Source organism: Periplaneta americana, chromosome 5, assembly GCF_040183065.1.
Source record: "Periplaneta americana isolate PAMFEO1 chromosome 5, P.americana_PAMFEO1_priV1, whole genome shotgun sequence".
Lineage (NCBI taxonomy): Eukaryota > Metazoa > Arthropoda > Insecta > Blattodea > Blattidae > Periplaneta > Periplaneta americana.
In genome coordinates, this window is record NC_091121.1 from 52,106,635 (window position 1) to 52,118,937 (window position 12,303).

Below are 12,303 nucleotides of genomic sequence, written 5' to 3' on the forward strand. Positions count from 1 at the left end.
CAGCTTAGTTGTAAGGGGCCACATTAAAAAATGTAAGTAGCTACTTCAATTTGTAACTTACTTAATGATTCTCCCTCATATGATGATTTAAATTCTGCAGATTTTGCAACAAGAGAAATTTCACTCAGTTATAAAGTAATTATGATTAATTTGTCCAATTATTAATGCTACAAACATCAACACTACTCTGTATCTAACTTCTTGTGCCAATAATTTTATTAATCTTCTCTAACTCTTCTCACTGAATTCTTACCTCATTGTGTAGTACATTGGCCTAAATGCAAACAATGGTAATGTGTAGATTCGCACCATGATAGCAACAAAGGCAATGTACAGAAAGACTTTGAAGAAACCTGAAACAATAAAAGAAGGCAATGTAGCAACAACACCATGCCTATTTTTGGAGTTCGTGTTTTAGTCATGTAATATTTATTGTTATCATGCTTATATAATAATTTGTTCGTTTGGGACTATCAAGGAGTGGTTTTCCAATTACATGTGTCATGTTATTTATTTATATTTAGGAAAACTGTAATATAAAACAATGTACAATAAAGTTATATTATTTTGGAAAAAAAAACACACACACACACACACACACACACACACACACACACACACACACACACACACACACACACACACACACACACACACACACACACACACACACACACACACACACACACACACACACACACACACACACACACACACACACACACACACACACACACACACACACACACACACACACACACACACACACACACACACACACACACACACACACACACACACACACACACACACACACACACACACACACACACACACACACACACACACACACACACACACACACACACACACACACACACACACACACACACACACACACACACACACACACACACACACACACACACACACACACACACACACACACACACACACACACACACACACACACACACACACACACACACACACACACACACACACACACACACACACACACACACACACACACACACACACACACACACACACACACACACACACACACACACACACACACACACACACACACACACACACACACACACACACACACACACACACACACACACACACACACACACACACACACACACACACACACACACACACACACACACACACACACACACACACACACACACACACACACACACACACACACACACACACACACACACACACACACACACACACACACACACACACACACACACACACACACACACACACACACACACACACACACACACACACACACACACACACACACACACACACACACACACACACACACACACACACACACACACACACACACACACACACACACACACACACACACACACACACACACACACACACACACACACACACACACACACACACACACACACACACACACACACACACACACACACACACACACACACACACACACACACACACACACACACACACACACACACACACACACACACACACACACACACACACACACACACACACACACACACACACACACACACACACACACACACACACACACACACACACACACACACACACACACACACACACACACACACACACACACACACACACACACACACACACACACACACACACACACACACACACACACACACACACACACACACACACACACACACACACACACACACACACACACACACACACACACACACACACACACACACACACACACACACACACACACACACACACACACACACACACACACACACACACACACACACACACACACACACACACACACACACACACACACACACACACACACACACACACACACACACACACACACACACACACACACACACACACACACACACACACACACACACACACACACACACACACACACACACACACACACACACACACACACACACACACACACACACACACACACACACACACACACACACACACACACACACACACACACACACACACACACACACACACACACACACACACACACACACACACACACACACACACACACACACACACACACACACACACACACACACACACACACACACACACACACACACACACACACACACACACACACACACACACACCCCCCTCCCCCCCGCGCGCGCGCGTATTTGTAAACAGGGAAAAAGTGCGCGCGCGCATGTGTGCTCGCACGCACACCCCCCCCCCTCTTGTTTGGAACATCTGTCCAATTATTGTTCATGAGATAAAACATCCTCTTTGTATGAGCATTTACTTGGTAAGCTTAGAACAAAACTCGTCAGTTTTTTCAAATTTGTAACATGAAGATGGTTTGATTTTAAACAGGTGAGCATTAAGATCCATTTCTAGCAAGTATTACCTTCTGCACATTTTAATGCATCTCTTGAAAAACAAAATTCATCAAATAAATCATTCACGGCAAAATCAAATATTTAGAATAAAAATTTCTATATAATGCAAAAATAAGGGAGAAATATCCTCGAAGAGAAGAATAATACGGGAGCTGGGAGACTTAAAAATTAGGGGCAATAACAGGAGATCCCGAGAAATACGGAAGGGTTGGCAACCCTACTTGTTCCATAAATTTATACAGCTTTAATGCATATTTATGAATAGCTCTGTCGACAAGACGAACACAGATTTGTAGAGTGTTAATGTATACCCATGACTAGTTCTGTGTAGAGGAAGAACACGGTCTCATCCACAGTTTTTTTTAATTGGTTATTTAACGATGCTGTATCAACTATGAGATTATTTAACGTCGATGGAATTGGTGATAGTGAGATGATATTTGCGAGATGAGGCCGAGGATTCACTATAGAGTACCTGACATTTGCCTTATGGATGGGGAAAACCTCGGAAAAAACCCAACCAGATAATCAGCCCAAGCGGGAATTGAACCCGCGCTGGATCGCAACTTTGAATCAGCAAGTGCCTTAGCTGACAGAGCTATATCGGTGGCTCCCACAGATTTGTACACTTCTAAATCATACCCATAACTAGTTGTGTAGAGGTAGAACATGGTCTTGTCTCACAGATTTGCAGTGTTAATGTACGAGTATAACCATCACTAGTTCTACGTAGAGGAAGAATGCAGGTTTGTCCCACAGATTTATAAAGTGTTAATGTATACTCATGATAGTTGTGCAACACGTCCTTGTCCCACAGATTTGTACAGTGTTAAAGTATACCTATGACTAGTTCTGTAACACGTCCTTGTCCCACAGATTTGTACAGTGTTAATGTATACCCATGACTAGTTGTGTAACACGTCCTTGTCCCACAGATTTGTATACCCATAACTAGTTGTGTAACACGTCCTTGTCCCACAGATTTGTACAGTGTTAATGTATACCCATGACTAGTTGTGTAACACGTCCTTGTCCCACAGATTTGTATACCCATGACTAGTTGTGTAACACGTCCTTGTCCCACAGATTTGTACAGTGTTAATGTATACCTATGACTAGTTCTGTGTAGAGGAAGAATACAGCTTTGTCTCACAATTTGTATAGTGTGAATGAATATCTATGACTAGTTCTGTATAGAGGAAAAACACGGCCTTATCTCACAGATTTGTAGTGTTAACATAAAACCATGACTAGTTCTGTGTAGAGGAAGAACGCGGCCTTGTCTCACAGATTTGTACAGTGTTAATGCATATCCATAACTAGTCGTGTGTAGAGGAAGAACACGGCCTTGTCCTACAGATTCGTAGTGTTAATGTATATCCATGACTAGCTCCACATACAGGACGAACACAGCTTTGTTCCAGATATTTGTAAAATCTGAATGCATACCCATGACTAGCTCTGTGTACAGGAGGAATACAGCCTTGTTGTCCCACGGATTTTCACTGTTCAGATCAATGGTGTGCAGCGCATACTTGATGGTGATGTTGATGATGATGGTGAGCAGGATGGCGTATTCGAAGCCAAACACCAGCTGCACTGATGCACCCTTGGTGACGGTGGACTGGTATGCGTGGCCCACGAAGTGCAAGTCAAGAGCTCCCAGCATAGTGAGCAAGGCTGCAGACACACATACTTTACTTTAATTTGCTTTGGAATTTATCTTGGACACAGGCAGCTGTTATGCTTACTTATAGTATCAGTTTGTAGAAGACTTGAACACATATTTGAGGACCAATTTTTAGATTCTAATGGAATATTTCATATTCGAAATATTAAACCAATATATATATATATATATATATATATATTTTTTTTTTTTTTTTTTTTTTTTTTTGTCGGTCACTAGGCATATTTAGAAAAATTAATTTCGTCAATATTCAATGTCTTGACACTTTATTGTTGATCCATAAAAAGAAATTAAGAGGTGAGGTGCAATTACCTATCAATAGGTACATAGCTTTACTATGCTGCATATATTTACACAGAACTATGTGTGTGGTGCGAGAAGTGAAACAACGAGAACATAAAGAGAACAGGACAAGGCGAAAACACAGAGAACAAGCGAAACATAAAGAAGAACAAGTGAAATATAAAGAAAAACAAGCGAAACACGGGGAATATGAGAGAAGGGGGAATACAAGAAAAGGGAAAACAAGGAGAATAAGAGGAATACAGAGAGAACAAAGGAAACAGGAGAAGAACAAGATGAACACTCAAGGAAAACTACTGGAATACAAGAAGAACAAGGGGAATACAAGAACACACAAGGAGAACTATTAGAATACACGAAGAAGAAGGGAACACAAGGAGAACAAGGGAAACACAAGAAGAACAAGGAAAACAAAGGAAACACAAGGAAAACAAGTGAGAAGCTTGTATTTTTACGTGATGGTCAATTTCCAAGTTACCCCAGCATACCTACTAAGGAGAAAGGCACAGTCCTACGCCAAAATGAAAAACTAATTCAAATATTTTACACGTAATATACACAATGGTTAACCAGAATAGTAATATGCGTTACAAGAGCGGTATGTTGAAGTTTTCATGTTCGAGGAAAAGTTTGAAAAAGCGAAACATAGTTGAGCTTTTTTAATTTCCGAGAATTGAAAGAAAACATACCGCTCGTGTATCATACATTATTTTGTGCGAAGATCATTCATTACATACCTGAAAGAGGAATTTCTAATTAGTTGCAATGAAATCTCCATCTTGGTTTCTGTTCAATGACGGCAAATTTGCAAAACAAAAATATCTATCTTCAACATTGTTGCTTTAAAATGTTTTCTGTGTTTACTATACTCCAGCAGGCCGTGATATACGTCTGTCTTCCCCCCCCCCCCCAGTCTATAAATGCGAACTTAAAACAAACAGTAAGATTATGTAATGATTTATTTTTCATTTTAATATTTTAACAATATTATTTATATAATATATTGCAGTAATAACATCGGCATCTGGAATCTTGTTGATTTTTTCACGGCTTCCTTAATGTTACTTGCATCACGAATGCAGTAACTTTAGTGGAGTTGTAGAATTTACTTAATTTTTGAAAATATTTAAAAACAATAATTAACAGTGCAATTTAGGTGAAATTGCAGTGGTAAGTTTCCAATTTATAATTATTACTATATTGAATGTCTCTAAAAATAATATGTTAAAAGCCTAAAGCAGTAAAATCAATATGTCACTTAAGCGGTAAGAAGAGGGAAATTGTTATGTGTGTTAGGTTGGGAATACTGAATGTGAAATTTTAGACTTACCGCAGATTGGTTTTGTGCGGAAACCAAGCAAATACGCACAATCTCGCACAAAAAAGTTTTACATGCAATGCAGTGTAATGACCAACAAATAATATTTTCTAAAAATGGATCACCGAATCTGACAGCATCACTGATAGGTTACTTTTCCACATAGTTACACGATAGTTGAAGCATTTATCAAACTCTGAGCACTTCCACAGCCAATGACTAGAACCTTTTATAATGCTTTTCATGCAACTTAGTTCAGTATGTCTCATCTTCTTCATGGCTACAATATTTTATCTGGCCACATGTAATATTTTACTTACTGGTACCATAACTAACAGCAACGGAGTCTTGACTTTATAACTAGGCAACGTTGCTTAAGCATGAATGGCTTGTGTTGTTTTGGGTGGCTAAAAAACCTTCACATCTATGAAAGATTCAGACTTTTGTGAGACTTTTTTTGCTAATATATGAATGCAACATAATACAGCAAACTCTCGATTATCTGGGCTAATCACAGGACAAAATATGAGTATGGATAACTGAAAACACAGATAATACGATTTTTGCTTTTTACTGTCAAATGAATCATTTTATATATTAGACATACATATTTAATTAGTTACGTCAAACATTTAACACATTCAATAAATCACTTTTGGAGTATGTCAATACTGTTCTAGATCAGGCCTACGTGAAAAAAAGTGATTTTAATTAGAATGATATTGTTGTATTTCGTAACATTCGAATTCATTATTGTACATACAACAGAGAGAACAAGAAAAATAACACAGATCGTTGTGACCAATTACAATGAGTGTTCAAGCCACCAATAATCATTTCATCTGGTCGTCAGTTGAGAAATATACATATAAGCCTAATAAACATGTTACAATCCGATTTGCAATGGGAAATGAAGTGGGAAGGGGTGGCTTGTTATGGACAGACTACTTTTATACCAACGTCGTTTTGAGACCCGCACACTCGAATTCCAAGCTCAGTTCACACTTACTTAAAATTTCGTGTCAAAAATAAAGCAAAATTAACTTCAATGGTGCAAGGATAACCCACAAACCAGATAATCCACACACAGACAATCGAGAATTTGCTGTATTATTATGAATTGTATTTTTTCCCCTCACTTCTCAAGGAACTATTGCATTTATTTATTGTCTTCCTAAAACTGTTTATTTCTGACACAATTTTCGTTTGCATATGGAGAAACTCCGGTAGCTATTGCGTAAATGAACAAGAAAAAACAGCTTAGAAAGAATACTGTATAAAAAGTAGGTTGCGATTTTTCCTGTCAGTTTATCATCAATACTTAAGTGTGAGAATGGGTTGATATCGAAATGATGATAATACTGTACGTAAAAAAACTTACACAGGACTCGTATGTGAAATAACCAAGATATGACTGGACTCCTTTCCATCTGGAAATGAAACAGAAACGAATATTAAATAAAATTCTTTACTATCACTCAGACAACCATCTGCCAGCACAAGTAAGCAAACAGAAACTGTACTTACAAAATCTACCCTATCTTCTGCCAACCAATGGAAAGACTTCAGAAAAAGGAGTACAGTGAACAGGGCAACGAACTTCGGACTGAAGTCATCTCTAAATACAGTGAAGGCCAGACATGTCTCTGTGACTGCATACCAAGATCGTTCCATGAGATGCTGCCAAAAGAGAACACAGATTCAAAACAAATGCATATTCAGAGATGACTCGCTGCTCCCTAGAATCCTTTATCTCCACTATTTTATTCATTCCCATAACATAATTTCATTTTCAATTTTTTTTTTCAAAGTTGCACAGACATAATTATAATACTCACCAATAGGTTATCTTTACATAATTTGGACTGTTATTTCTAACTATAACCTACATATTCAGATTCCAATCTATTCTATTCCTCCATTGTTAAATCTTGAAATTTCCATTTTGTTTAATGTTTCAAGTTCTGCTAACAAAATATCAGATAAGATCTGAAATAACTTTGGGCTCAAAACTGAAAATATTCTAATCCAGTATGCAGAATATATTATAACGTCTGAATCACTCATTTTATTTCTTATTATTTGTATTTGTTTGTTTACAAGTTTGTTTATCTATATGTTTTACTTGTTGAAGAGAAAAGTTACTGATTACAACAATCAAGCAAGCAATTTTTTTTGCTTTCCTTTTTTATTATTTTTAGTCGTGCAAGGCATTTTAACTGTATACATAGTGTTTTATACACTCAAAATGTTTTCATTTGTGAAAAAGATGACACAGTTTTGAATGCTGCAATAAACATACATGAAGTGCTTTAAGTTAATATGCTGTAAGTTTTATTTTACTTGAGGCAAAGTTTCAACATTGCATTCTTTGGAAATAATAGTTTACAATGTACCGTAATATTGTTTGTAGGAAAATAAATCAATGCATATTAGTTACAAAATCAAAACGCTGTAATGTAACAGCAGAATGAAATTCAAATATTTATCAGTGAAATCTTTATGAAGACTAGATTCAAATTATCTTTAATGACTCGATTCAACTTTCGATTTTCAGGTGTTAAATGTATTTTAAGTTCAACATATTATGTTTTATTGATCATAAAATTTACTTACTTTCATTTTTTTTTTTACACATATATAGATTTTACCATGAATATATTGACTGAAGACCAATATCTGTTATTTTATAATCATACAAATTTAATTCTCGATTATTCCCAAAGATCAGTTGTAAAATTTAGATTTAATGCTAAACATGAAGGCTAGCAAACATTTATAGATTGAGAATTTTCACGCTTCTGAATTGTATGTTATGTAATGATCAGAGGAATCAATACAGAACATATCAGCACTTGCGAAGTTCACACAACCTGCAAGGTTATCAGGCAACCTGTAAGGTTATCACACAAATATTAGATTTCAACACTTAATTAATACAGCTCACAGCAATGGATACCAACTAGATATCTTTTCTGTTTGCAACTTGAAAGTAGCAGAGAGCATGCTGTATTCGTAGAATGTGCAAATGGTATACTGGTACTCTCAGTCCTTTGTAATAGTACAATTTCCAATTGGTATAATTTGTAAGCTCTACTATATTATATAGAGTGAATTAAACTGAGATCCTGTGAGATTTAAAACCAAAATAGTATTACCAGCATTTATTACATTTACCATTTCTTTTTTTTATATAGTCTATCTATTCCGTAACTTTTATACCAAAGTATAGACTTTAAGAGAATGCCATTTTGACAATAGTAATTATAGATAATTAGAATTTTTCTTGAACCTGTAGCAAGAGGGCAGAATTTCGAAAATTATACTGTTGCATAAGAGCAGTAGAAAACATTTATCTACATTATCAGGGACATGAGGTTGAAAATTAAAATCCAATTATCTAAGAGGTAACAAATCGTCGTCGATTTTATGAAACCTCCTATGTGCTAGTACACAACATAATTTTTCAGGAGGAAGAAAAGATTAATTAAAAATCAATAGGCCTACATATGAATATGAATTCGGTAGAAAACGTTGGTGAATATGATGAACATAAATGACATCATCGAGAATCATTGTATAGTTATAATTATTGAAATTATACAGACAGTAACTTTGAAAATCAAGGGACTTAAAAGTGACAGTGCTTTTTTCTTTCTCCTGCAAAATCTCCGTAAAAACACACAGCAGATTTTGGAGGCACAACGACAATATGTAACTGGAATTCTGAGTTGATACAATACCTCGAACTCTGCAGCTCTCAGCTGACCAAAGAATACTTTTCTCATAAGTTTACCCATCAAGATCACCAAGATGAATGCTTGGACATAAATGACCTGCAAAACAAAAGAACACAAATTGCATACAGAATAAAAGCAGAGTGTTTTTTCAAGCCCATCGCAACATTACTTCAAAATAATGCTATTCCCGTGTCGCAAATTCGTGTTTCATTTCGTGATTTTTAACAAGGTTTTCAAATGTCTGTAAGGGGAAGAAGGTGATGATGATGACGAAGAGGATCATAATAGGTGATAATATGCTTCAGCATTTCCAGATGTTGACTGAAAAACTGTAATCATTAATTATTATGAAGAGATCTCGAAAATTGCAGAAAATGTTCGTTTTTTAACAATGACACAAGAAAACTTTAAATAAAGAGGAAATAATATTACACAAAATTTGCATGGGATCCTAACTGGCACACTCCTAATAATGAAGTAGCAGTACATGCATACATATTCACATACTCGGCAAGAGACAGCATGTTACTTGGAGCTAGAGGCACCAATACCGAAACATTCAGTCAAGATTTGGAAACTTATCTGTCTAGATCTTCAGAACCTGAAAACTATAGCTCTGTTAGCCATAAATGAGTTGCTCTGAATTTATAAGAACCACTGTAATAAAATTTGAAATTCTTCTATTTTTAATATTGCTTTGAGTACTTTTTTAATTGCCAAATAGGAGTTAATTTGTAATTTTTAGATTCATATTTTAAAGATAAACTGATTTGTATTATTACTTTTCATTTTATCAAAATAAATCAAAGATGTATAAAAATAAATCAAGATGTATAAAAATAAATCACTTGTGTGTACAAATCAAGATTTCAGGTATAACTCCCTGTAAAGTTGATTTGAATAATTTCGAGGGAAAAATTGTTCCGGAGCCGGGTATCGAACCCGGGACCTTTGGTTTAACGTACCAACGCTCTACCACTGAGCTACCCGGGAACTCTAACCGACACCGATCCAATTTTTCCCTCTATATCCACAGACCTCAAAGTGGGCTGACAACCGTCAAGCAACCAACTTCGAGTGCACACTAACTCCGTGTGACTTAAATTGTGGTTTTCTGTTAACGAACAGTGACGTGTATTATGCAAATCAAGATTTCAGGTATAACTCCCTGTAAAGTTGATTTGAATAATTTCGAGGGAAAAATTGTTCCGGAGCCGGGTATCGAACCCGGGACCTTTGATTTAACGTACCAACGCTCTACCACTGAGCTACCCGGGAACTCTAACCGACACCGATCCAATTTTTCCCTCTATATCCACAGACCTCAAAGTGGGCTGACAACCGTCAAGCAACCAACTTCGAGTGCACACTAACTCCGTGTGACTTAAATTGTGGTTTTCTGTTAACGAACAGTGACGTGTATTATGCAAATCAAGATTTCAGGTATAACTCCCTGTAAAGTTGATTTGAATAATTTCGAGGGAAAAATTGTTCCGGAGCCGGGTATCGAACCCGGGATCTTTGGTTTAACGTACCAATGCTCTACCACTGAGCTACCCGGGAACTCTACCCGACACCGATCCAATTTTTCCCTCTATATCCACAGACCTCAAAGTGGGCTGACAACCGTCAAGCAACCAACTTCGAGTGCACACTAACTCTGTGTGACTTAAATTGTGGTTTTCTGTTAACGAACAGTGACGTGTATTATGCAACTCAAGATTTCAGGTATAACTCCCTGATCGAAATTATTCACTTGTGTGTAGATATATGGAATTGTACTCCTTGTCATTTTATACTTTGTCTTTGTTATCGAAGGTTATAGGCCACACATTCTCCAGATCTTACCATGTGCAACTATTACATATTATAAAATAGAGTCTACAGGAATAACCCCCCACACTATAGGGACGTAAAGATAATATAAGAACAGAAATTGGAAGAATTACGGAAAGAGAACTTCTGCATATAAATAAAACCTTCATCAAAACATGCCAGGAATGTGTGAATGCAGACAGACTACTATGAACAACTCCGACAACACAGGTTAGTATTAATTTCTTACTTACAAATGGCTTTTATAGAACCCAGAGGTTCATTGTCGCCCTCACATAAGCCCACCATTGGTCCCTATCCTGAGCAAAATTAATCTAGTTCCTAGCATATCTAACCTCCCTCAAATCCATTTCAATATTATCCTCCCCAAAGGTCTTTTTCCTTCAGAACTTCCAACTAATACTCTATATGAATTTCTGGATTTGCCCAATACGTGCTACATGCCCTGCCCATCTCAAACGTCTGGGTTTAGTATTCATTGCAAAATAAAAAATATAATTGCGTGCATGTTATTATTAATCAAAGTTACGTAGTTACAAATACGCAGGAGGTTATGGATCAATACTGACGTAATCTATGTGGCCAAGCATGGATGGCTCATGTGCACATTCCTGGCCATGAGCCAAATGGATTCTCTCTGTACTAATTAACTACAGCACTAGCAGATCTCCATTTATTATTCCTACTAGCATACGTGATAAGGCCGGTTCACAATAAACCGGGAACTGAAACGACAACGGAAATAATGTTAAAATAAATGTATTTAAATGTGAGCATTCAGAATTAACTATTGTGAATGCTCACATTTAAATACATTGATTTTAACAATATTTCTGTTCTCGTTCTCGTTGTTGTTTCCGTTCCCGGTTTATTGTGAACCAGCCTTTACACATCACTATTTAAAAATTCAGTCATAATGAGTATAAAAACAAGGAAACTAAGAAAATAACAGATATGAAAGATATCCACTCA

The 12,303-nt window shown here is 36.8% G+C and overlaps 1 protein-coding gene across 1 annotated transcript in view; it reads right to left on the reverse strand.

Annotated features, from left to right (window-relative positions):
* The window catches only part of sip3 (septin interacting protein 3), a 37,185-nt gene that overhangs the window by 16,523 nt on the left and 8,359 nt on the right, over positions 1 to 12,303 (reverse strand). Inside the window, exons 2-6 of the mRNA XM_069825627.1 lie at positions 9,499 to 9,591; positions 7,283 to 7,435; positions 7,137 to 7,185; positions 3,894 to 4,124; positions 254 to 353 (exon numbers count right to left, since the gene is read on the reverse strand). Coding sequence (XP_069681728.1) covers positions 254 to 353; positions 3,894 to 4,124; positions 7,137 to 7,185; positions 7,283 to 7,435; positions 9,499 to 9,591 — 626 coding nt within the window. The remainder of the gene's footprint in view (positions 1 to 253; positions 354 to 3,893; positions 4,125 to 7,136; positions 7,186 to 7,282; positions 7,436 to 9,498; positions 9,592 to 12,303) is intronic.